This window comes from Labrus bergylta, chromosome 5 (assembly GCF_963930695.1).
Source record: "Labrus bergylta chromosome 5, fLabBer1.1, whole genome shotgun sequence".
NCBI classification, from domain to species: domain Eukaryota; kingdom Metazoa; phylum Chordata; class Actinopteri; order Labriformes; family Labridae; genus Labrus; species Labrus bergylta.
Window position 1 is genome coordinate 6,168,575 of NC_089199.1, and position 26,845 is coordinate 6,195,419.

Consider the following 26,845-nt stretch of genomic DNA (forward strand, 5'->3'; position numbering starts at 1 on the left):
ATTATCATATAAAACATTCAGTGTTAAACAAAAGTGATTTTTTTTTTTTTTTACGCCAGTTATTATTTTGTGCACACAGGATCCTGTGGGAAGAATAGGAAAAAAGTTACTATCTTGTTGGCACAAATTACAGTAAACTTGTGGGGCAAGATAATTTACTTGTCTTTATCAGTTTGATATTAAATACATTCATCCTCTTTTTTCCGCACTCTTTATTGACACTTATTTTACATATGAATGCATGAATTACTGGATGTATAAAACAGACAAAATTAGCCTTTCGCCCATGGCCACAAGTTACTATCCAATCGTAAAAAAAATGCACTTCCTTCCATTTGACACTAGGAGGCGCATCATATCTGCCCACTTTGAGGACTTTATCTGAATTTAGGGACACCAGTCACATACCGAAGTGGGGGCATAGGAGGGGTAAGGTTATTAAGGTGTGAGAGGTTATTTTCTCATAGACTTCCATGCAATTCATTTGTTAATCAATGGTTGCCCCTTGCTGTTCATTAGAGAATGCAGGCTTGAGACTAACAAGCAAAAAAGGTTGTGATGAAGATGAGAGGTGAGCGTGGATGATGGAGTCACACAATTCTCTGAAACTGTCTAAAATGTTGACAGAAATCACATTATTGGCTCACATAGTTCATACTTGCAGATCAATGTAACTAGTTCCTGCAGGGTTAGGTTTAATTACGCCAATTCATTTATTTTTCAAATAAAAACATATGGCTGCTGTAAGTGCCTTTCTCCTTTCTTTGCTGTATCTGTAAACCAGCACTAGATTCAAATGAGACAGGATGAAAAGCCTGATAAAATGAAGGTTTTTGCAGCATATCTTTTTCATTTCACATTGTCATGCTATAAAATATGAACCCCTGAAGTTTTTTGTTTTTTTTGGTCTTGTTTTTTCTTTTGATGAGTTGCATATCTGATGACTTGATGACTTCTAAACCGAGATCATCTGCACTGGAACAAGTGTCTGCACCATCATCGCACACACACTCACAGAAGAGAAAGAAAGAGGAATCAGAGAAACAAATTCTCCCGTCGCTTCCCTGCTTCCTTCGATTCAGTGCAGTCTCCCTCTGCTCTCTGTGACTGAGGAATGGTGGGTCATTCATCAGCAGAGAGATTACATCTTCATCCTGTGCTGCTGGATGCTCAGGGTGCTTCATCTCTGCAAAGGGGGGGGGGGGGGTACATGGTTTTTTAAATCCATACTTTGAGGCTAAGGGAACCATTTTATTTATTTTTATCACTTCCCAGCATATTGTACAGCAGACAGTAGGAAACAAAAAACTACTACAACAAAGAAATAAATTCAATCGAAATAAAACGCATTAACAGAATCATACAGATACAGAGTTGTTTCTTCTGATTCATAGAAGTAGCCTACAATATGTCAAGACCGACAAAACTAGCATCTGTTTAAAAGGCCAATGAAGATAATGATGGCTTCATATGAGATTATCCTGCAGCTGCATCTTTGTTTTTGTCTTTAACAACTTGTCATTGACTGTACTTTAGCTCCATCTGCTGGAGAGCCTGTGGAGGTGCAAACATTCCTGGATTTCTGCACTACAGCGCAATAAATTTTTCCAAATGTTTAAAGTACTAAATGTACTTTTTAAATTACTTATTGATAAAATATCATCATATGCTCATATAAGCACTACAAGGGAGAGTCCTATCCTGTTCAATCAATCCGTTGTAGCAAGTGCGATCTTCTATGCTGCATTGTGCTGGGGCAGCAGGTTGAAGACAAATTATGGCTATCAGGCTCAAAAAGCTCATCAGGAAGCCTGGTTTTGTCCCGGGAGTGGAGCTTTTGAGTCTGTAGTGAAGGGTCTGAGAGGAGGATGCTGAGGAAACTGCTCAGTATCATGGACAGTACCTCCCTCCATCAGAGCCCCATCAGCTGTAGACCACAGAGGAGCACCACAGCATGCTACAGGACGCCAGCAAGCGTAATAACTCCCCTACTTCCTGTAACAGGAAAAATTTAGCATATCTTTAATATCATGCACAGTGCTTCCAACATTTCCAACATTTGCAATAATCAGTAGTTGTTTTTTTTAAATCAATACTTGCAGAGACAGGAAGCAAGTGTTAACACCTCAGAAATGGAGTGATGCAGAGTGCTGATGGCCTAGCGGTAAGGTTGCACCCCATATACGGAGGCTATAGTCCTATAAGCAGTGGACCGGGTTAAAGTCCAACCTGCGGCTCTTTTCCTGCATGTCATTCTCCACGCTCTCTCCAGATTTCCTACTCTATCTACTGTAAAGGCAAAGGCCCAAATATAATCCAAAAGAAATAAAAAAGAAATGACGAGATGTGATCCACTTTCTCTGTCTTTCTATCTAAAGCGTTCTGAATCAGCTGAAGTGATGTGATGCATTCTTTTAAGCCGACCTGTAAAGACGTTGTTACAGTGGTTTAGTTGACTGAAGAAAAATGCATGGACAAGTTTTTCCAATTCCTGCTGAGACATAAATCCTTTATTCAAACCAATATCCTAAAGGGGATATTAGGCCGACGTCGTAATTGTCTCCATAACACTAAAATTAGTGTCTGAACCCATGACTACACCCATATTTCTGTCTTGGTCAGTGGTGTTGAACGGTGACTTTCGATCCCTCCTCCTTGGCTCTGAAAACTACTATCTCAGTTTTCTCTTTGTTCAACTGAAGAAAATGATGCCTCATCCACTCATTGATCTGTTCAATTCATCTACCCAGTGCTTGTATTTGGCGATAGTCACCTGGTGACATTGTAACGTAAATCTGTGTGTCATCTGCATAGTTATGGTAAGTTCTTTTTTTATGATCTCAGCCAGTTGGAGAATGTAGATGTTAAACAGAAGAGGCCACAGGGGAGGCCTTGGGGAACCCCAGATGTATTTTTTTTTCTGCTCAGATGTGAAATTATCTGTAGGCACAAAATAGTCCCTGTCCTTTAAGGAAGACACAAACCAGTTTAGTACTGGGCCAGAAAGTCCCACCCAGTTCTCCAATATGTCAACCTGGAGATCCAGTACTACTAGACTGAAATTCTGCCACTGTCTGTGTTTAAGCGGATGCCATTATACATTTTAACAAGAGCAATCTGAGTTCTGTAGTGTGGTCAAAACCCGGACTGGAAGACAACAAGTTGTTTAACTGAAAACATCTTTTTCAATTACGTTGCTTAATTATGGTCGTTGTGTTATCGATAATAGTTCCCTATAATGTATGGAGTTCCGTCCTAATATGGTACATAAGGGTTGTTTTGACTATCTCATGTCTAAATTTCTTATCTTGCTTTTAGTCACTTGCATAGGTGTATGGAAAGTCCTTGACGCGTAAAAAAATATACAGATGTCAGAAATTAAATGACTTTCTGATGTTCCAGTTTATTGTCACATATGAAGCAGACAACCCGTGATGATGATATGATGAGTTGTTATTTCCAAGATTATAATATGTTGGTTGTCGTTCTTTTGTTATGTTAAATAGCCTATTTGCATTACGTTGTGTTACTTTGTTTTACGGTAAGAACCGTATGTTCCCAACTACCTATGCCCCCGTTTCCTGTTCAACGTGTGACATATAAACACTCAACCAATCACCTGACCAATTAACCCAAATGATAAATTATCACAACCTAGTGTCCAAATTAAGTAAATAAATAAACATATAAACAAAACCCATTGAAATACAATACATAAATACACACAAACTAAATTGGCTCCTACAAGGGTTTTATTATAGAGTATAAAAACAATATTTATCCTTGTCCACTCTGATTCACGGGGCAGTAGAGGTAAAACGAAGAGTTAATTGGAAATACTCATGTAGCCTATATTAGAGTACCTGAGTAAATCTTCTAAGTAACTTTCCACCATTGTATTCAAATATTAGAATAAAACTTGCATTGCAGTAGTATACATGAATATAACTTGTGTAAAATGCAAATGCATTAAAGGTACATAAGAAGTTATATTACTCAGATATGATACACCACTGTTATGAATAAAGAAACACACACACACAATAGCTGTGATTAGACTCTGGGTTTACTCCTTGGAAACAAACCTCTAAATAAATGAATTACACCTGAGCATCAATAGCATGTTTTACAGACTCTGCAGGAGAGGGTAAAACATGTTGTGTGCTAATTTTCTTAATACAGTTAATAGATTTATTGATGGTAAGATAGGGATATAAAGGCACAGTTTGCATCTTGAGTATAAAAGCAGTGTTGTGCAGGAACAATCAGTAAAGGTTGAATGGAGGTTTTGTGTCAACAGTCAGCTGAATGATGGACTGTGACTGCAGATAAAAGTGATTACGTAACACTCTTTGCTGGCTGCTTTTCATGAACCTTTTTATGCTGCTCCTCTTTCAAAAACCAAGGACTTTTGACTCACACCAAACTCAAGCTGCTTTCTGTTCCGACTGTGTTTTGGGGACGGGGAAATATGGTGAAATAAAGGATCACGAGGCCTTTTAAACCAAAACAGCAAACCACAGTGATGGGGAGACACACAGATACAAAACTGCAGTTTAAAATGTGACGAGTCAGTATATTTCTCAGACTCTGCTGCTATGGCAAAGTGATAAATAACATATTGTGAAATCAGGTGTCACTAAAGTCATTGTGTGACTGTAAGAATCCTCCCTAAACCAATAAACTTTTTTAGAACTGGCATCAGCTTGTTTACTCTCTCTTTTTTAATACCTCCTCATAGAGTTTGTTTATTTACTTATCATTTCCAGATAACTTTTCTTTTTTTTGGGGGGGGGGGGCTGTTGCCTTAAATAAAGAGACTGGATAGAATGATATAATCTGAAATCAGAGAGAGAGAGAGAGAGAGAGAGAGAGAGAGTAGGGAATGGCATGTTGGAAACAAGCGACAGGTCAGATTTGAACCCGGGCCGCCCACTTCCAGACAACAGCCTCTGTTCATGGGACACACAAACTAACCACTAGGCCACCTGCACCCCCCTATCTAGATGACTTTTAAGGTAATAATAAGAAAAATAATTAGGATTGTGAGGGTCTCATTGTTTCAAGTGTTTCACTTTCTCTTTTGTATGCTATTTTCCAGCCAGGCCTCGACATTTCTTTGCACTTTGCGGAGGAGAATCAGTCAACATTTATAATTTAAAGCAGCTTGCTTAATTATTTCAACAGTCTCAGTTATCAGCTTACCAACCGAACACAACATTTAATTATGGATGACTTCCTAACTCTTCCTGTTAACTTGTTATGGGAATAAACAAGAAGAGGCCAAGCCGATAACTCATAAGTAGTCATTTTAACTTCTTAAATTGTTTAATCCGGTTTTTTTTTATATGCATAAATTCATCGAAGGTTTGAAGTGAAACCCTAATTTGCACGTAACACTCTGAATAGTTGATTTTAACTGAAGTCCCGCCTCTGATAAGGTAAATAGCTAATCATCATAGATTTGGATTTTGGGGTGGCACCGAGGGTGGCCAATCAGATTTCAAGGGGGGCCCATGCCACCCCTGGCCACCATATGCAGTTTATGTATAATAAATAAAATGATAAATTAACAGGATGATTAATGATGAATGGATGGAATTCAATAAGTGTATACTTTTCCTCTCTCCATTCCAGACGTGTATATTTGTATTTGAAAGCTTCTTTCCTATGATGTCTTTCATTGTTTTTACATTTGACTTTTTCTCTGCTTATTTGTAAATGTTCTTTCCTTCTCTGTTTGTACATGCTCGAAATAAAAAACTTCAGTTCAATTAAAAAAAAGCCTAAACCACCCTCAATAATAGCCTGTTTTTAGTGTCATCTTTACAGCATAGAATTTTTTTTTCTGTGTATAAATTAGATTTAATGTTCAATAGGATATAAAAATCATATCTTGAGTATGTTCTATTCGTGGCTGAATTAATGTCCATAAATCGACTTATCACATCTTACTATTATATTTTTTTTTTTTTGCTGACTTTCATACTGCTGACAGTCCTTCCTCGTGACTGAAGCAGCCTATATAAACGTCTCCTGTTAGCTGTCGAAGGTTTTGCGTCATTTGGAGGTTTTTTGAAAGCTTGTGATGTGTTCACGGTCTCTGTGAAGCCCAGCCTTCACATGAGATAGGCTACAGCCATCTGCCGGATTACAGAAGATACGCAGCAACTCAAGCTTCTGCTGTGTGAATGAGGAAAACACCGTGTCTGCTGTCTGAAAACTGTCACATGGGGCCGAGGAGGAGGACAAATCGCTTCCTGAAATGATCCTTGTCACTAGCGGTCTATTGTTATTTCTTTTATTTTTTTACCCTCACGTAAAAACATCACATCGCGTTTAATTGCCAACCCGGATCTCTGTTACGAGCGTCTTTTTGCGGATGATGATCAGCAAAGTTAAAAACGCCATGTCCACTCTGGTGGGAGGGATGGTGCCGCACGGACATCACCACCACCACCACAACCATCACTCAGGTGGCGGCCAGACCTGCGGACCGGAGAGCCTGCCGCCGCGCTTCCCCTACGGCCGCCCGGATTTCTTGGACCTCACCCCGGAGCTGCTGCAGTACTCCACCGAGCACGCGTCACGGCCGGTGCTCACGTTGAAGAGGGACAGCAGGCTGCCCTGGAAGACGGGTTACGCAGAGTGAGTAAAAACAAAGCATTCATTGACCAAACAAAAAAAACAAAAAAACAAACAATTTAAGGTTTTATTCGTGTTCTATCGGGGCTGTTTTGCAGCAGCAGCACTGCAGCAGCCAAATGATGGCCAATATGGCCTTTTGCTTTTGTGCAGTTTCTCTCTACTAACACTGTTCCTCCCCTGAGCTGCTGCATATGATATCTAGAGCAGTGTGTCTGTCTGCCTGTGTGCTGTAATTAAACAAAACAACCCACTATCATGGCTATCAGATTTGTGTATTCAGGGATCTTGAAGCCAAAGGATCGTCTTTTGTTAAAACTTTTATGCTTTTATTTACAGGAAGAACAAAAGTGAAAGCAGGAAATGTCTACTGCACCTAATCACAGTCCTTTGTGTTTTTTTTTTTACATGCATGATGATTTTGGTATTTAAAAAAGATGGCATTAACCTCTAAATTTCTCATCCAAAGCGTTTTATTCTTCTTCGCCAAACAAATCGAGTCTTAAGCCTGTTTTTAGCCATTGGAGCCATCAGCTATATTTATAAAACACAAAAAATGCAGCTGACTAAAGCGCTGTGCAAGGCACAAAAGATACAATACATAAGGACTATCATAGGAAATAGCAACCAAGAGAATACTGAAAATGACACAAAAAAGGAGACTTCTGGAGGTTTCATATTTGTCTTTCATAAAAAGGTTTTGCTGCTGCACCATGTAGTGATGACCATTCGTATTTTTTGTAAGCTTGGGAACAGATCTCCTCATGTCCTTGGTTTTTATTGCAGGATTGTTTTACTCCACAGTGATACACCTGCAGTAATCTCAGGTGGAAGCACAGCGGTGCAGTTTCATTCACACTACTGTACTGACCACAATTTTTGCTGCTCTGGCGATTCCCCGCTGAGGAAAAACACTTTCAGACATTCCACTCTTCCACAGGGAGCAGGGGGGTTATGAATGACTGAATCGCTCCAGTCCTTTACAGTATGTGGGCTATGCCATCCCTGCATTGAAACAGGAGGGGAAAAAAAGCTGACTCATGCAGAGAGTCTCAAGGGGACAGGGGCCAAATCTGTGACGACAGCCGTCTCTTAAGACTGAGTGAAGAGAGGTCACAAGAGGACACTGTGATGTAAAGAAATAAATAATTCTTGAGTTAGTGTGTGGGAATGCGCAGCCTAATCACTGCTGTCACATTACTTTGATCTATAAGTCGCTGAAAGTGTAATCACAGCATTAGCAGAGCTGTTTACAACACAACCTAATCGGCTGATCTGATCCTGCATCATCCTTTCTGTGCAGAGAGTGTAAACATCCAAAAAGTCCACACTCATCAGTGTTAAATGATCACACGGTGAACACAAAACACAACTCAATCCCAAAAACATGCAACTAAAACCATCAGCGTGTACTCTTTCCAAACAGCCAATAGTCAAGTTTTCTGTCAGTCGCAAGTCGGCAGTCTTTGTATGTATTGATATCTTAAACTGTGAGAATTCTATCCACGTATGGTTATGCCATACAGCCTAAAACTCCTATTGCAGCTGTGCATGTTTTTCATTCACTCATATGGCTCATGTGTCTCTGAGTACCAAGAGCTATCTGAAGTATACAATAAACTGTGATGTGTGTGAACTGACAGTTTAGCTCTGCAGCTTCACTTTAGATCAACCTGGCTGAAATGATCATCTTTACAGGGCAAAATATACGGTATGGAAAAATGCTGTCCAGGACCAACTCGTCTTACCTTTTACCTGGTGCTGTTTACGTTTTTTCTTGCCGTAATGAGCAGGACCAATGGTGGCCATGTAGTGTGAATCCAGTATTTTCCAGTTGGAGGTCTCCCTGCTGAATTACAAACTCTCTCCACTTTGTTATTACTTCATTAGTGTCTGTATCTCGTTCTGGCTCTAATGAGGAGGGTCACTGTTGTTAGGTTATCCTGGTGTCGTGCTGATTGGGCTGATTCTGCCATGTTTACTGATCCTGATGTGCTTATTCTCTTTTTGCAAAATACTAACATGGTTAAAGCTTGCCATCGACCCCACACAGAGGGTCTTCTTTCAAAGATAATAATAATGAATCCAATATCTGCGTGTAATTTTAGCTGAAGGAGGCTCAAGACAATGAACCTAATTGAAGCCGTAATGATGCTGCACAACACTCTGTGTCAGCACAAACATGTGTTTGCACTTACACTAAGCCGCTCAAAGTGCTCTTGTCCAATTGATATCTAATACGGTTCAATATGACGGCAAGCTTTCAGGCCCTGGCACTGAGATCATGAGAGAGAGTGAGAGGAAGCAAACACTCAGTCGTCCTGTGCACAGATTCATTTTGGAGAAAATGCTTTCATGGAAAACGTTCTCTTGTTGGAAGGCAAAAACAGGCATTATAAAAAACTCATGTGATGATATGCATAACATCTATGACATCATTAATAATGATGTCATGGTGTGACAAAAGAGCTGCATGTGGAATTATCAGTAGTACATGTTTAAACAGATAAACTGTATGTGCAAAAGGGTAAGAAGGGTTCAAGACACAGTGACAACCATGTGTCGCTGAGAGGCGTCGCTTAAAGTTGAATTACCTGGAAACAATCTGCTGCTTCTCTGCTTTACAGAGGTTTTTATCAAGTGTGAATCAAGAGTGATGATGTACTCTTACTGTTCTCATCTGGTGTTTTCACACATGTATGAAAACTCGTTAAAAAAATATCTGGATGAACTGCATGTGTGAATGCCATCAGCCAGATTTTTCACCCCGACTTTACCCAGAATTCCCCCTGCCAGCACCCTTGTACATTTTCTGCGTTATGTCCTGGTGAGCTGATGCGAGAACACAGCAGGAAATTTTAGGCAAATGCATCCTTAATTGATGCCAATATCGAGCAACTACAGTGAGCACGCAGTGGGATAATCATAATGAAACTGCTTCACGATGTTTCCAGATTGTTCTTCTCAGCCCTTTTGTTGATACCGTGAATACGTAGAACTACAAGTAGTAGCATTGATATAAAGGCAAAAATTGTCATCACCAGCATTGGACCCCACTGGTCCACCATTTCTGTATCCGACAGGGAGGGACAGCATCCCGCTGTGGTGGACATGTTTGAACAAGCAACTCTTGGAGATTTCAGGAGCAGCCTGATTCAAATCTTTTAAAACTTTTCATGAGAAAACGGCTGCAGTGTTTTCCTCTAGCAGTTCACTTTTTTTGTCTAAAAGCTTGAAACAGCAGACACCGACAGTAAGAGGCGAGCCGGTTAACACAGTAGAGCTCTTGGCAGCTGAAGAGTTAGAGTTCTTCCTCTGTTATTGGTGGAGACAAAACATTAAAGAGCCCATATTATGCCCTTTTTGGGGTTTGTATATTTAATCTATGTACCTACTTTTGTACGTTCACAATAGCTAAAGTCCGAAAAAAGTGTCTGTTTTCATGTACTGCTCCTCCTTGCTCCCTCTACGCTCTGAGTCCGTCAGCTACACTCTGTTGAGCCCACACTGTTAGACCCCACGTGGGCCAAGTCTGCTCTGATTGGTCTGCCGATTCGCTCTGTCGTTATTGGTCAGTTGCTCAGCGCGCGTCTCGGAAATTTCAACATGAGCTGCTGGGCTTGCCGCAACGAGCCAATGGGCTTAGATCAGTGATCTCACACTGACAATGACGTCACACTGACAAATTTTTATCGAGGGGGGCTAGAACCGAGCGTTACATGCGGCTAATGCTACAGCTAACAGGAGGACGTAGGAGAAGCTGCGTTTCCGCGGACTTTGAATGTTTGCACATAGATGTGCCTAAACATGCACAGGACACTTGGAAAACACACTGAAGAGCATATAAAACCAGATAAAGCATAATATGGGACCTTTAAGCTAGAGATAGTGTAATTTTGGACATACATTCATCAGGTGGAAATAAACATGTTGCTTTGTAACTGCTGGAAGTTTGCTAACATGGCAATTCCCCATCTACTTAAAAAGAGAACATGTCAGTGGGTGTTTTTTCTTTTTGCATCTTCCCCAAGTGACCAAAAATATGTTTTTTTGCATTAGGGCCGGATTGCAATGTCCTTATGACACCCACCCCATGCACAGAGGCTGAAGTCCTCATCGCAGTGGCTGTGGGTTTGAATCCGGCCCCCGGCCCTATGCTGCATGTCACCCACCACTCTCTCCTACCAACATTCTCTGTCTCTCTTCAGCTGTCCTATCCAATAAAGGCAAAAATGGCCCCAAAAATAACCTTAAAAGATGTTTTTGCAGGAGTCTGTACATGTTGGTTGGTATATAGAAAGATGCTTTACTGATTGATTATGTAAAAATGATAATGACAGTTAGGCAGAAAATCTTCAGTTGTTTACAGCTATGAGGAAGTTGAGGTTAGATTAGCTGCGCTTTAATGTCAGGATTGAAAATCCCTGATTTTTTGAATATTCACTTTGTGCAATGGAGTGCAGATGCTTATTCTGATGCTTGTCATCTACAATTCAAAAGTCTTACAGGATATGTGTACAGATCCTAAAAGGGGTTTGTAGCATGTGTTAGTCATAATAGCTGCATTATGTTCTAAACAATAGTCTTACCGCAGCACCTGATGTTTTTGTGGTTATTGTAATAGCTCTTTCAAAACATGTGGAGCAAGTTCCTCTTCCTTAAAAGAAAAGCAAAGTATGCCGACACACCTACTCTTAAATGTTTCACATATTATATATGACGATTTTATAGCAGACCTGCAGCGTTTGTAGCTGCTGAACTCCACCTCTTGTAGTTAACAACTTGACATTGTTTTTTCCAAATTCTCTCAAAACGTACCACTTTAACTCTTACTGTAGATTGGCCTGTATTAGGATCAATCAATCTTTAGTTATAAAACGCCAATTCATAACAAATGTTTTCTCAAGACACTTTACAACAGACGAGGTCAAGGCCTTACTCTTTCTTATCTCATCTACAAAGACCCAACATGAATCCATCATGAGCACTGAGCAGTCTTGCCACTGCCACTGCCAGTTACAGTGGCAAGAAAAACTTTGAGGCAGAAACCTTGAAGAGAACCAGACTGATGATGAATAGCCATCTGCTGAAACTATGTTGGGCTTGGATTAACTTCTGTAAATCAGTGTATTTCTTGTGATGAAAGATACAACATGTGTAGTATTAGCAGTAACAGCTAAGTGTGATCATAGACTCACAAGCCTAATATTACATCAACAGCTGTCATGATGATGAAACAGGGAGGACTGATTATGTTATGTCAACAGTAATAAAGGAACAGAATTTAATTAAAACTCCTTATCAGAAGAAATGCAAAAGAGGCGCTGGTAGCCTAGTGGTTAGTGCGTGCGTCCCATGAACCGAGGCTGGAGTCGTCAAAGTGGGCGGCCCGGATTCAAATCTGACTTATGGCTCCTTTCACGCATGTCATTCCACACTCTCTCTCTCCCCCGATTTTTGACTCTATCCACTGACCTATCGCTACAATGAAGACCCAAAAATGAACCTTCAAAAAGAAATGCAACAAGAATTTGAATCTTCATTACAATATAAGTAGAAATCTAACTTCTGGTATCAAAAGGATGCCAATTTACAACACTTGTGTTTATTATAGAGAGTGTTTCACTCATAATAACGGATATTGTATCGTTTTAAAATGTGATGTTGAAAAGTATTGAACATTTTCGACAACTATAATGTAAACCCATTCCAAATGCAGTATCACATGTCAGATATTCAGAATAGAAATGATCAACCACTCGGAAGGATTATTTCAGAGGTGTAAAAACTCCCCGTAATAATGAACTACTGATCTGCCTCTGACTCAAACTCTTAAACAGCCTCTGCTGAGTTGCAGGGTGGGCGTGACATGAGCTTCATTACAACATTTTAATCACAGTTGAACACAGAATTGGTCATTCCCCTGTGATAATACAAGAAAAACAAAACCAAGACGTACATTTAAGTAAAATCTATGACGTTGAAAAGGTCTTGTTGCTGCATGTTGAGAATTCACTGGAAGTCCTAGCTTCCTCTTTTGAACCTTCCTTGCATAAGAAACTTTAAGAGCTGTAGGGTTCAAACAAGGGAACTTTTTTTTTTTTTAACCAAACCTGACCCATACAGTTTTCAGTCACAAGTTGTTGAAACTTATGACCGAAACGAAGATATGTGAAAGAGTTAAGTCGCACTGTAGGAAGACTTGAGCTCCTGTTTTTAGAATCACATCCTCCCACGCAGCAGACATTATGTTCAATTACAGCTCATTGAGCGCATGTGACAGCTTTCAAAACACAGATTCATTACAGAATCTCTTCTGAGGAAGTGGTGAAACTGGACATAAGCCAACAACAGAGATTTTGTAACAGAGATATGTAACCCAGTCTCCCCATTAAACTGGTATTAACTATATTCAAGGTGTTTAGTTTCATTTCAGACACTCCAGTTTGACCTTTTTTTGGTTGCCAGTTCCCAATGTAGGCCTCCAAAAGCTAGCAGAAAACATGCCTTTAGTAACACCAAAAAAAAGTCAAATGAAAGTCCTTCAGAAAGTTGAAGTGTCAATCCTGTGCCTTTAAACTCACGACTGTCATCAGTTGAGATGCAGGGAGTGCAGTTCAGGACACTATGATGGACTATCAGCTGATTACAAAGTGAAAGGGCTTTTTATAATCCAGATTTGGACAGCGGTTTTGCTTCATATTTGCTGCTCTCTGATATCACAGCTTTAGTCTGACCAGTGAGTATTCTTTGATGCTGGTGAATGATAGTAACCAGCTGTGGAGAGTAAGAGGTCTAGGATTTTTAGTGCGTCTGTCATGCCCGTTGTTTAACCGCACACTTTTTCCTCTCTAACTACCAGTATGCTTTTTTTTTTAAATTTCTGGTTCATAACACTTTTTTTTTCCCTTGTCCTCTTATGACCCCAGAAGTAATCTCTCCTCTGCAGAACTTTTTGGGAGGGAATCTTAATGACAATACTTCAATTGCTGAAATTGCGCAGCAGTCATTATGCTGTATTATTCAGCTAATGTGGCACTTATCTCTAATTGAAACTGAAAATGTGACATAATATGCCAGCGTGAGCTCCAATCTGCAGCTTTTTCCATTCAGCCTCATGTGGCAGCTTAAAGAATCATATCAGTGAATTTTCCTGTGTCGAAGCCCATTTGAGACAAACTGGGTGTAATTGAAAAGATGCAGTTTCATTTTGTACTGTTATGGACATCAATTAGATTCCATCCACTTCAGTGAAACATGCGGGAGTTATGTAATCTGTCAAAGTGAACATCAAGTCTGCATTACTTTTTGATTCTGAGGGATCATCATTGTGTCATATTTAGAGTCCGGCCGATAAATCTACCAGCCGATAATATATGTAGTACAGTTATAACATTAAATATCAACAATAAACACAAAATAAGCAACAACTAATATTTACAAGACTAAGTAGACAATAGTGCATGATAATAAAATATGTAATTATGTGACCGATGGGTAATTTTCTATGAGGTATAGAGTTGTTGTTTTTTCCAGTATTTATCTTAAGAGTGTGCATAAATTAATATCAGAGGAGGGTAATAATAATACAGTGCTTACATGATTAAGTTATGGTCCTTAAAATGAGTTTAAATTAGACATTCACAGTGCGTGTTGTATTCAGGGTTTCCAGTATTTCACAGCGGTTACAGTTTGTGGCAGCCTTAGTTCAATCCTTAATAAGTAACTTTTAAAAGGCATCTGTGAAGAATCATTTTGTAGTTTTTTTTGGACTCCAATAGTCTATAACTAGCAGCCATGCATGAACAGTACTGTTTGCAATCTTTGTAGAGCTAAAAACAAAAACACTTGTATGTTCAAACTCAAAGTGGGATGTGATTGTTTGAGCAGGCATTTTTTTTAAATTAACTGATTTCAAGGTACAGTAGGTAAACGGATCTGTGTGTTATACTTGTTCATTGTTATAGGTTCTGCACACACTTCACTGCACCGGTCTTGTGAATGCTGCTGAAGCACAGAATGCAAAGGAAAATGCTGCTGCTCGTGTATGAAACAGCACATTACTCTCAAGCCATTATCCTCCACAGGCATCAGCTCATAATAAAAACACTTAATCCCTCCTGCAAGTTCCCCCTGGGACGTGACTGCATCCTTTTTATCGTCTTACTCGTCCACTCTCTCCATCTCTCTGGCTGCTGTTATGATTTCATGTGGTTAGAGGAGTGAGAGCAAGCACTATAAATCATCTGACTCCATTCTCGCCTTTCTCCCTCTCCTGTGTCTCCATCAGGGTGATCAATGCGGGGAAGAGCATGCTGAACGAGGACCAGGCGTCCTGCGAGAAGCTGTTTGTGAAGAAGCCGAGCGGCAAACACAAAAACTCCACCATGCTGGAGGACAACGGGGTGAGCAAGGGGAGAGGGGGCTGAAATCAGAACATGCAGGAGGCACTGAAAAAGGGGCAAAATATGCAGTCGAAGGATGGCAGCTCCAGTGAACACAACCCCTCAGAAACATCCAATCCAGTCTGAGTAATGACCTGAAGAAGAAGCATGAATTATAGTCATCTGATACCCTGTAGGGTTGTCTTCATATCAGTTTCAGTATTGATGGATTGGCCTTGTTAATTCTATTTACCCTCCAGTCCTCGTGGAACTTCTAGTTTTTCACCTATCATGCCATGTATCATGTCTCTCATACTCTCATACAGGTGTTTGATACATCTGTCACTCCTCTCTGTCTCATCATAAGAAAACAAAGCATCAAAAACAAATTCGACTGAGTAAAACAAAAAAAAAAAGATAAAAGACAGCCTAAGCAGTGTTTCCCCTAGGTTTAAAACTTTTTTGAAAATTATCTTTGGAACATTTATTCTAGATTTTAAGTGGAAGACCTGGCTACGGATTAAGTTGTTGTTTCACTGTGATTCATTTACTCCCCACAAAAACATAAAATGCAGACACGAACATGCACTACAGGTTTGGCTTGTTGAACAGCTGTTTCATAAGAACTATGTCTGAGTCTGTCGAGCACAGGACAAAGATGTAGCTCTGTATCTGTGGTCCTGAAATCTTTCTGAGCACACATATCTTTCATGTCAATATGTGTGTGTTAGGTAGGTAGGCAGGCCTATACTATACCCTCACAAACACACATCCTCCATTTGGTGTAAAAGAATGACATCATCCTGCGTTTCACCCCTCCCCCCTCTTGTGTCTGGCATCAGAGGGTAAAGCCTGTTCATCTGTTAGTTAGTCGGTCAGGCCAACTCTGCTCGTAAACATGCCTATGAAAAAACAACATCACACATTGCATCATGGGAGATTAGGGCAGGATTTATTTTTTAGCTCAAGTCAGGGAAGATATCACCAAACACTTTTTATTCCTCTTACTCACTTGAATCTAAAGTTTTCACATTTTTGTTTAAGACTTGAACTTTTTCACATACATCTTTAAAGGTGAAGCTTACAGGGATATTCTTTTTAATGTTTTTGTTAACTTTGCCAGCTACATTTACAGCAAATTAAAAAAACAACTAAAAAAAAACATATTGCTAAGTATTAAAAATGATGACAGCTGCAGCCAAAGAGCTTGTGAACCAAAACAAATATGTGCCTTCTGCTTGGGGTTGTAATCCCATCTGCAAATTTTAAACCAGAACCAGAAAACATTTTGATTATCTTTTAAATCACTACTACCATTTTGACAGCATTTATTTGACTGAGTTTTGATTTCAATTATTTTTAGGATGGAACTGGAATCCCTCTCCACTTCTGGGGCGTGTATGACGGACATGCAGGCTCCGGAGCCGCCATCATGGCCTCTAAGCTTCTTCACCGCCTCATCAGAGACCGTTTGGGGGAAATCTCCCACCTGCTGGAGAACCCCACCGCTGCACCTCCAATCTGTCTGGCCAAAAATGGCAGCCCATACCAGGCAGACACAAAGAAGGGGGCAGCACAGGAACCCGAGGACCCGGATGCTATTAGTGACTCCACAGTACGCTTTCACATGGAGAAGGTGGTGAGCCTGGAGAGCCTGGTGATGGGAGTCATAGAGACGGCCTTCTCACAGATGGTGAGCAGATTACAGTCACTGTTATTACTGAGGAACTTTAATTCTCTGAGAACACGAGAAATACTGTCTTGATTATTCTTTATAAGACAGATCTCATCTTCGGTTAACTCTTTCATAACCCTTTTGCTATGATGTGCTATGACTAAGGGATGTAAATGTCCATTCGTCTGTTTTCTAATCAATCTGTTGATCAATCACTTAATCATTAAAAGATATTAAGTTCCCAATATTTCTTGCTTATAAAAAAAGAGGTTAAGACAGTCATGCTACCAATAGGATGAGTCCCACAGGCTGTGGTGATTACAAGAAATTTGCCAAAAGGAATTTCTCAACATTTTTTCTTGCTAAAAGAAAATATTAATAAATGGTAAATGGACTTGAGCTTGAGTAATGCTTCTCTAGTCGTCCAGATACTCAAAGTGCTTTACCACCGCAGGTCACACCTACCCATTCACACACTGATGGCAGAGGCTGCTTTGTAAAGTGAACATCAGAATGAGCTAATCCATTCATACACATTCACATTCATACACTGCCGACGAAGCAGTGGGAGCAGCTTGGGTTTAAGTGTCTCGCCAAAGGACACATCGACATGTGGCTGCAGGAGGTGGGGATCAAACCCCTGACCTTCCAGTTGAAAGACGACCTACTCTACAGCTACAGACGCTACAGTCCTCGACACTTTTGCCACATAATCGACCCTTTGATTCATGTCAACCCCTCTCTCTCTCCTCCCCACATTTTATGACTCTCTTCCGCTTTGTCTTTAAAAATAATGATATTCCCATTAGCCTCAACTTAACTATGTGTAGTACTTATTATACGATGCTAGCATGCTTACATTCTAAACTAAGATGTTAACATATATTGCATTATTGCCATCCAACTGCAGCTACACAGCACTGCTAGCTTAGCTTAGAATGTGATGTTTTTGGACAAATATTGTAGAAGCTAGGATCTAAACAGGCTAAATCTAACAAGCCTCCTGCATTAAATTAGCTCAAAGTGTGTCCCTTCTCTGATGTAACCTCTCTGTGATAATAACACGCAGACTTGGTTAATGTGTTCTTCAAAGCCTCCTCGAGCACGGCTGTTTTGTTTTTGAATATAAATATGTATGAAGAATATAAAGAGCTATTCTGTGTGATGAGGGGCGAAGTGGGTTCTTGAACCTCAGAGGTTCTGTGGCCTTTTGTTTGCACTCAGACTTTGTTTCTCTCTGTATTTCAGGATGACCTCATTGAAAAGGAAAAATTGTCATATGCCATTTCTGGTGGATGTTGTGCCTTAGCTGCCATCAGTATGATGGGGAAGCTCTATGTGGCTAATGCTGGAGACAGCAGGTAAAAAACAACAACTTTGCACTACAGACAGGATTAATGACATGTCTGAGTAATTCATCTCTCCAGTGTATGTTGTGTGGCGCTTTATATACTTGTGGGAAATCTCCTCAGACATAGTAGCCTCTTGTGCCCCCTGGGGTTCACTTTTCATACTGCAGTGTCATTTAGCTTTCAAAAAACAATGTTGCGACCTTAAAATATGAGATGTTTGTGTAAAATAAAAAAAAGAAAATGTTCTCGTTCTGTCTTAATGAATCATAACTCCACTCTTTCTTTCCCCCTGCAGGGCAATAATCATAAGAAATAATGAAGTAGTTCCCATGACGAATGAATTCACACCTGAGTCAGAGAGGCAGCGGCTACAGTATCTGGTAAGTGTTCATGGGATTGTATTATCTCATGAGAGCGTAGCAAGCTGGAAAAAAAGGTATAAATATAACTTACGAGGTGAAGGAAGGGTTGACATACAATAAAGATGAGTATTGGATAATAAGTGGGCAACCCGAGGAAGAGGGAGGAAATCCGCTATCACTCTTAAATAAACTGGTGTGAACCTGCTGCCTGTTTTAGTAGCAGTGGATGTGAGTCACTGAGTGGGTGAATGATGTATGCTGCTAAACAGGGAGCTGTTCTGTGCCTACAGTATACAGTATATTTACTGTACTGCAAGTTACACATGCAATCCCGTAGTTTGTCTTTTGGAGGAACTTCAGCATCTTCGGAGAGAGAGGGAGCTTTTTCATTCTGTCTTTTGAGGTGACCTGTCTTGCTTTTGTTTGTGCCTTTCAGGGCTTCCTGAGGCCGGAGCTCCTGGGTAATGAGTTCACTCACATTGAGTTTCCTCGTAGGATCCAGCACAGCGAGTTGGGCAAAAAGATGCTCTACAGAGACCACACCATGACAGGCTGGTAAAGCTGGAGAAACCTCTGTGATCACTTTTCTGACAGTTTATCATTTTGCATGAACAAGTAACTCTATAGCTTTATTCACACATGCACAAAAAAAAATGGAAATGTCCTGAAATTGTAGGGTTGAGCTGTATGTATGAACACAAATAACTAAATTTTTCACCCCAGCAGAATTTCTCCTGCCAGTCCTGTAGTGAAAAAGTCCCCAAGAAATTAGGGTGATCAGATGAGTGAACACAGTAGATGAGATTCTGGATATTTCACCACAAGTAATAGGGTAGTGGGTAATGATGTTTGTATCCTGCGACTGGTTCCATTTATACTGTGAGGACATTCAATAACACGTAGCATTAATCTAAAGGTAAAAACAGTCCTTAAAGTGTCGGACCATGTTGCTTGTCTTCTATCTTGGTGCGTCCTTTTTACATTATGGCTTGCCTCCTGTGATGACAACCTCCAAACACCCCCCCCCCCCCCCCCCCCAAACCAACAGTGAAAACTTCCTGCTGTGAGACAAATGTGTGGACAATCAACTCCAGAAGATTTTAGAGAAAATGCTGTTTGAAATCTTCTAGAAATTGCAATGACACACGAGTGACTGTGCACGGCCGCCATAACCGGATGTATGCAGCAATTGGTGTATCAAGGGTGTGTGGTGGAAATTAAAAAATTTCCAAACAAGATAAGAAAATCATGATTAATAAAGCTACAAATTATCCGTCAGTTGCTTTTGTAATAGAGTAATCTTTTTTTGTGTGACAAAATTTCAGGATAATAGTCAAACTGTTCATTGCCCAGGTTAAGTTAGCTGATGTGAAAACTGAACCAAAAACAAACAGAGAAAGCAGCAGATTAGAGAACAATAGAGTCATTGATTTCTTTAAACATTTCTGTTTAGAAAAATAATAACATCCTACAGTTATTGTTCTTGGATTTGTAGCTGTGGTTTAATAACTTAGATCTGACCTCTGTTGTTTTGTTGTAGGGCTTATAAGACAATCGTCGAAGATGACCTGAAATTCCCGCTCATATACGGCGAGGGTAAGAAGGTAAGAAACAAACGATGTAGTGAACGTGACACACAGGATTTTGTACTAAATACAAACGAAATACTTTAATGATTCTCCACAGCAGGTACATTACTGTTAAGACAAGCTTTCTACAACACATATAGGAGTCTGTTTGTGTGGAATACAAATCTTTTAATCTACAGAAGTTAAATTGTTCAGTGTTTGCGAGGTTGAAATGACGATGCTCAACTTTTTCATTACTGTCTGAGACAACATGGTCTTTATTTAATAATCCCTCCTAAGTGGATTTTCCTGGAACAGACTCGGCAATAATCTACATTTTGTTTATTGGTGTGTGTTTGTCCTTACTGTATGTATGAATGTGTCTCTCTATATTCAGGCACGTGTAATGGCGACCATCGGAGTCACCCGGGGGCTGGGAGACCATGACCTGAAGGTTTACAACTCCAACATTTACATCAAGCCGTTCCTCTCCTGCGTGCCTGAGGTGAGTGCGGAGGAGAAGCAGCAGCACTGTGTGAAGACTGGACTCCATCTTTAGGACACGTTTGAACTGCTTTTGGGTATCAGGCTTTACTCCCTGGAAGAGTCAGAGTTCAGAAAGCATACAGGGGAAAGAAACAGCTAACTGATAACAGCAGATGATTTCATGTACATAACTGAGGGGTGTATAAAAAGGCTTTTCTGTATGTCCATTGTGATACAACATATTCTGTAATCAGTCGAAGATACGTGATGGAAACAGAAAACACAGTCCGAGCACACTGCAATGTCGGGGTTCTTCATGAGTTTACTTGTGCTGCCACTGTGCACTTCTGACCGCAGGCGTCATCATGTGGGCTAATTTCAGTTGTAAATCATTGAATCCTGTTGTGGAATAAATAATTAATTGACTGAATATCAGTGATTAGAAGTAACGATACAAGATTACAGAATACATTATATTGAGCAGCTGTACTATTTAATGCTGCTAACATCTTCTCATAGAAGCACTTCCTCTGTTTAAAAATATCCTTTCCCTCATTGGTTAGACTGTTTTTCATTTCCTGTTCGAGAACTTTTCACTTCAGTTTTTAATGACTAAAGTCAGTCACATGTTTTTTATCTTACCACATCACACTCATGAAGTCACTCTTATTAAGATGCTTACAAATATAAAGTAACATGAGCTTCTTTACTGCTGTCAATGAAAGTTAAGCCCCCGGCTTATTCTTCTAGCACTAAATGTTCTTCTGTGTGCAGGATCATTAAAACTTAATCAATGATTTGTCTTTCCATCACAGGTGAAGGTTTATAACCTGGATGAAAACAAACACGGCCCAGACGACGTCTTGGTGATGGGCACAGATGGATTGTGGGATGTGACGACAGACAGGGATGTGGCAGACGCTGTATCAGCCTACTTGTCAGGCTGTGACCCGGCTGATCCCATGAGGTATGAAGTGTGTCAAAGCATGATGGACATCAGCATCGTGTTCCTGCTGTATGTTCTGTCATGTGCTTTGTGAGCATGTTCAGGAAAACTGAAAGTCAGCTGCAGATTCCAAAGTCCTGTGCAGTACCCGGTTTGTCCACTTGGTGGTGACAATAGTTGGGCCCAGTAAACCCTGTTCATAGTTTTTACTGAATATATACTGTAACTGTTTATAGCATCAAGGTTGAAGGCTTGAATATGGATGGTAAACACATGTAAATGTAAATGCCAATGACAAACCCAAATATTTTCATCTCACTTTGGACCAGAAACGAAAAGACCACATAAGATGCCACAGCTTTTTTTTTCAACATTTCCAACATAATGATGATCACATAGGGTCATATTTACATCGAGTGGCTGGTGTCACATGCGGTCTGTGGATAATGTTAATGACTCTACTCTGATTACTGTTTTAATCTGCAGTAATTCCAACAGTTGTAACTTTAAGATCCTTTGAGGAGTTTTTCACTGGTTATGAAACAAACTGAAATAAACCTACAAAAACAAATGACACCATCACTAAGAAGATGAATTATTTCTTTCTATATAGTTATTTCTAATTCCTTAAACGGCTGCTGCGGGGTAAGCAGCAGATGAAGCAATATTCTGCACACTACCAAAACAGCCTCTTTTTTTTTTTTACATTTTCCATGGCAACAATTGTCAATGAGAGGTACAATTGACTTTTAAAAGAAAGCAGACTAAGAATTGTCTTAGTGTACTGTACAGTGTATAGGATAAAATCATCAAATTCACGAGGTAACACTTTGTCCTCAGGGGGGCGCCAAAATGGACACAAACAGAAAGTTCCTCATAGTAGCTTTAACATCCTACATTGTTCATAAAGTTACTGCTGTGTTGTTTTATATGTTGAAAACAAACTTAAAAGACCTGGTATCTCCTTGTGATTGTATACAAGTGTGTTATAAACCATTGATTTGATGATAAACAGTTTATGATAAAGGTCAAATGGGTTAAATTAAGTATTTACCGATGAAGTGTCCTCTGCATATTATCAAGCAGTATGTACCTGAATCTACTCAAACACAGAAATTAAATGCTGAATCACAGTGATTCATTTACAATTTTAATCGTGAAACCAGAACAACACTACTATGTTTAATGGAAGTTAAAATGGACAGAGACATACAGCAAACATGTATATTCAAGAAGGACTAGGTGTGAAATTGAATGGTGTTATTAAATAGTTGGTTAAACAGGATTATAAACCTGAGCCCTACATGCTGCTGAAACGTCCCAGAGGTCTGATAATGTGTGTTTGGCCAACTAAAGATTAGCTGTAAAGATTTTCACAGCACAATAGCTGGAATACGCGTGAAAAACAGGGATTATATTATTGGTCAATATTTTAACAGGCTAAGCTTGACCTCTGTTTGACCTCGGCTTAACATGGTGAAACAGTCGTCTTTCTGCTCTGAGGAGAGGAAGAACAGGCTAATGCTCTCAACCAGCGATTAGTTATGATTATGAAAAAGGTTGGTCAAAGGTTCTATATGTAACCTTTTACATGTATAAATCGTTTTTTATCGCCCATTAATAAGCGAACGGTTAACTGATGTGAAAAAGTAGATGTTCACTGTCTATCTGTGTTGCCTGTATAAAACGTTTCCCCGGGTCGTATTTTCCGCGAAAGCTCCAGGAAGTGATGTTATATACGCGTTCTCAACGTCCTCCTCACTCCACTCTGCTTACCGAGATCAACAGTACAAACTCATCACACACTCCCGCTACAGCCAAAGGCCGCCTTCCACACACTTCTATCCGCCCTAGGAGCTCTCAAAGGCGGACAAACTCATCACACACTCCTGCTCTCAGCCAGTGCCAGCAGAGACTGTCGTTTGTAGGATGGCGGATGAATACAGACACACAGACTCCTTCACAGACTTTCACATGTGTATGCTCACTTACCTCCTCTGTAAACATTATGAGGGTAAATATCCAGCGATGAAGATGCTGGTTTGTGTACGTACGAGCATGTATGACGAGCATGCGAGGGAGAGCGAGCAACATGTTACTGGTGCAGTTCGTCTAACGGCAATGCGGTCTCACTACAAACACAGTATTTTTGAAAGTTACATAAAGACCCTTTAACAGTCGGGATGAACCTACCTTAACCATTTTTTAACTTCATCTGTGGTTATGGGTCGCCTAAAAAAGGCGTTATCACATTAAATAAAAAGTCAAAATATTCAGCACTTTTATAAAAAGGGGGAAAGGGGTTATTCAGTGTTTTCCACAAGGATATTAAGTGGCCAGAGAGCAGGAAAAGAAATCTTGCAAGGGGGGTCCAGGGGTATGCCCACCCACAGATACTCTCTAAATTGCAGAAAACAGCATTTGCAATGGAATTTACTTCTTCCAAGTACGTTAAAGTCCATGCATACTACAAAAATCAAAGTGAACCTGTGTTTTTTGTGTGTTGTTGTGGTTGTCCTAGTCACAGTGCATCTCCCTTTTGTAATGGCTATTTTGTGTGTCACACAGGTACACACTGGCAGCCCAGGACCTGCTGATGAGGTCTCGAGGAGTGCTTAAGGAGCGCGGCTGGCGGCTACCCAACGAAAGACTGGGCTCAGGCGATGACATCACTGTGTTTGTCGTCCCTTTGGCTGGGTATGAGTCAGAGACATGACGAGGTCCTGACACGGCTGACTCTTAAGGGTCCTTCACATGGTCCCTCCAAGCCCTCTAAAGCCTGAACCGAGGAAGCAGCAGCAGAAGAAAAACACCATTATCAAAGAAAAGACTCAAGTCTGAGCAGAGACTCCCATCAACCCAAGAGACTGAACTAGTCCCAACCGCTTTACTTCAACCTCTTCATGTAACAAAGATTGTCAGTGACATTATAAGAGGAGTCACACTCTTTCTCCTGGACCTGCTGTTTTGTGAAGGTTGCCTGTGAGAATTACACCTTTCTAGTATTTACGTTCCCTGTTCATGTTTAATGCCAGACCGCTTCTCGCTCCTTCGAATGGATTGTTAATTTTCATGTAATGTCCTAAAATGTGGCTCCCTTTTTGTAAGAAAAGTTTAAAAAATGTATCTTAAAGGGGATTTCAGAGGAGAATGTGAGGAAACCAAAGAGAGGCTGTTATGGCATAGGGATGGGAATCTTAAAAACAAATACACACAACAAACCATAAAACAGAACTATAAAAACCCATACGATTCATGTCTGTACATTAACAAAGCATGCAAGATGTAAAAACAGGAATGGACCTTTTTTATGTTTTTTTTTTCTTCCTGTAGATCTTTGCCTAATCGTGCCTGCTCGTGCTGTGATTGGTTCAAAGGCCAAAACCTCAAAGACAGGATTTACTTTAGTCCAGTTTATAACAACTGTAAACTGAGACTAAACATTTCAACAAGCAGAAACCCCTGGTGTTCAAAAATGAAACCAATGCACAAGAAACAAAACTGCAGTACCTCAAGTGTCCACTGGAGGCTGGATTCAAAAACAGAGGAATACCAATAAGAGCCCCATATTGAAATGCCAATTTTTACAGCACACAAACATTTTTACAGCCTTGTAAAAAAAAAAAAGAATTGGTCACTATATATGATTTATTTATTAGTACAAACTGTGCAGGGGATATATTTCTTTGTAAGTAATTTGTTGTGATTTTATTAAGGCTAAAAGATATGCAAACATTTGCATAATTGGGGGCGTGGCTAAATTGACGGACAGGTTGGTGCATTGCAGCTGTTTGCCCAGAGGCTAAAGACCGGCCTCAACAACTACATAGAGTGAATAGGGAAAGATAGCATTTCCAATATGGCTACCTCCATTGTTGGGCTTCACGTTGCCTCTTTAAGAAAAAACAGTAGCGGACGTCCTCGAGACCATGAAGAAGCTAAATCTAAGAAAGTGCACGGATGACATTGTGAAATGGCTTAAGCTGATGTAGGATAAGGCTCAAACACTACTTGAATAGTTTAAGGGAAATATCATCTGTGGATTAATAGGCCACACACAAACAGCGAGCACCCTTAGTCCTGGATGAAATAACTTCAGTGTTCTGGGTTGAGAGAGCAACAATCTGAGGCAACAAAAACTCTTCAATCACAGCACAAGGGGGCAGGATTTCACCCGGCTCTTTTTGGGAAAAGAAAAAAATCTCTTACCCTGAACCAAAACAGAATCTCATGAGTCTGTTTTGGTGTATTATCTTTCTTTAATTATGTTTGAATGAGGAAAGAAACTGTAGACACTGTTGCTCATGCTTTCTTTGTAGCCTGTTGATTTGTGGTATCTTTCTACTGAATGTACTTCTTGATTATTTGTTTTATTTGTGTCATTATCAAAATTGAGACAAGAGGATTTGAGCACAGCCACCACACATGTGCCATTACAGGTCGAATAACCGACGCCTGCCACCGTCTTATTCTTATTGTGCTGAACGCGGACAAGGACAAACGTTTGTTTTAAAAAGTTTAAAGCGTCTTGAGATAACATTTCTTATGAAGTTGCACTTTACAAATAAGCATTGATTGATATTGATCGATTGATTGGTCGAGAAAACAACTATGAAATGACTTGTTATGACAGGAAATAGTCGTAAGCTAATCTTGGAATGCATGTCCGCTCGGGGCTGACGTGTTTCTGCCAACAAGTGAAACTGTTGGTTTGCAAAACAACTCGCCCTGGTTCTACTTTAGTGACGTTTTTCCCACTTGCATTTCATTAACAGAGTAATAAATCACACAAAAAAGTTGTATCCCCTCTTGCTGCTGTAGCATCTTCATGAATCTGGACAATGCTTTCCACATGATCTACTGTAGTTTGTTGGCTTGCTGTATGTTAGAAAGAGATGTTACACCTGTAGTCAGTAAAGATATGAAGGAAGAGGATCATATGTTAAATTTGTTTCTCGATTGAACCCTAAGAGGAGAAAGTAAAGTGATCTCGATAAACGAACGGTGTAGTAAGATGTGATACATTTCACACATATGCCTTATTAAGAGCTGAAAGGGACTCAAGACTTTCTTTCTCTAGCTGCACTAAATTTAATCCTTTTACAAAAGGAAAAGGAACATTATTATCTGCCCTCTAGTGTACTGAATACCTCTTTTGTACCATTGTTTTGTCATCTCATGTTATTTAGATCAGCCATATTTTTTTACAGACCGCTTTGGTTGTTAAAAGTTTTATATTTTATGTTTCTATCCATTGCTGTTGGAGATGATTGTGTCCTAGAATAGGAGACTTCCAAATGTGAGTTAAAAGGAGAACGTGTTTCAGCTTAGAAATAAATTAGATTTCCCCCCCCCCAAGTTTGTGTGATGTTTTTTTTTAAACTGTCACTGTTTGACTAGGACCGACGTCTGGCTCCTAAATATCCC

The 26,845-nt window shown here is 40.0% G+C and overlaps 1 protein-coding gene across 1 annotated transcript; it reads left to right on the plus strand.

The window, feature by feature from the left end:
• The first annotated feature begins 6,056 nt into the window (after positions 1 to 6,056).
• On the plus strand, positions 6,057 to 26,776 carry ppm1j (protein phosphatase, Mg2+/Mn2+ dependent, 1J). The gene is made up of 10 exons (XM_020629374.3): positions 6,057 to 6,648; positions 14,936 to 15,050; positions 16,393 to 16,722; positions 17,953 to 18,065; positions 18,352 to 18,436; positions 18,855 to 18,973; positions 19,959 to 20,022; positions 20,384 to 20,491; positions 21,288 to 21,439; positions 23,987 to 26,776. The coding sequence occupies exons 1-10, from the start codon at positions 6,383 to 6,385 to the stop codon at positions 24,132 to 24,134; spliced, it is 1,500 nt and encodes a 499-aa protein (XP_020485030.1). The 5' UTR covers positions 6,057 to 6,382; the 3' UTR covers positions 24,135 to 26,776.
• The last annotated feature ends 69 nt before the right edge of the window (positions 26,777 to 26,845 follow it).

Bases quoted from the DNA above. Each gene is read 5' to 3' on its own strand.
- ppm1j (XM_020629374.3), top strand. From the start codon at position 6,383: ATGATGATCAGCAAAGTTAAAAACGCCATGTCCACTCTGGTGGGAGGG. The intron at 6,649-14,935 runs GTGAGTAAAAAC...TGTCTCCATCAG, and splicing joins TGGAAGACGGGTTACGCAGA to GGTGATCAATGCGGGGAAGA. The intron at 20,023-20,383 runs GTAAGAAACAAA...CTCTATATTCAG, and splicing joins TATACGGCGAGGGTAAGAAG to GCACGTGTAATGGCGACCAT.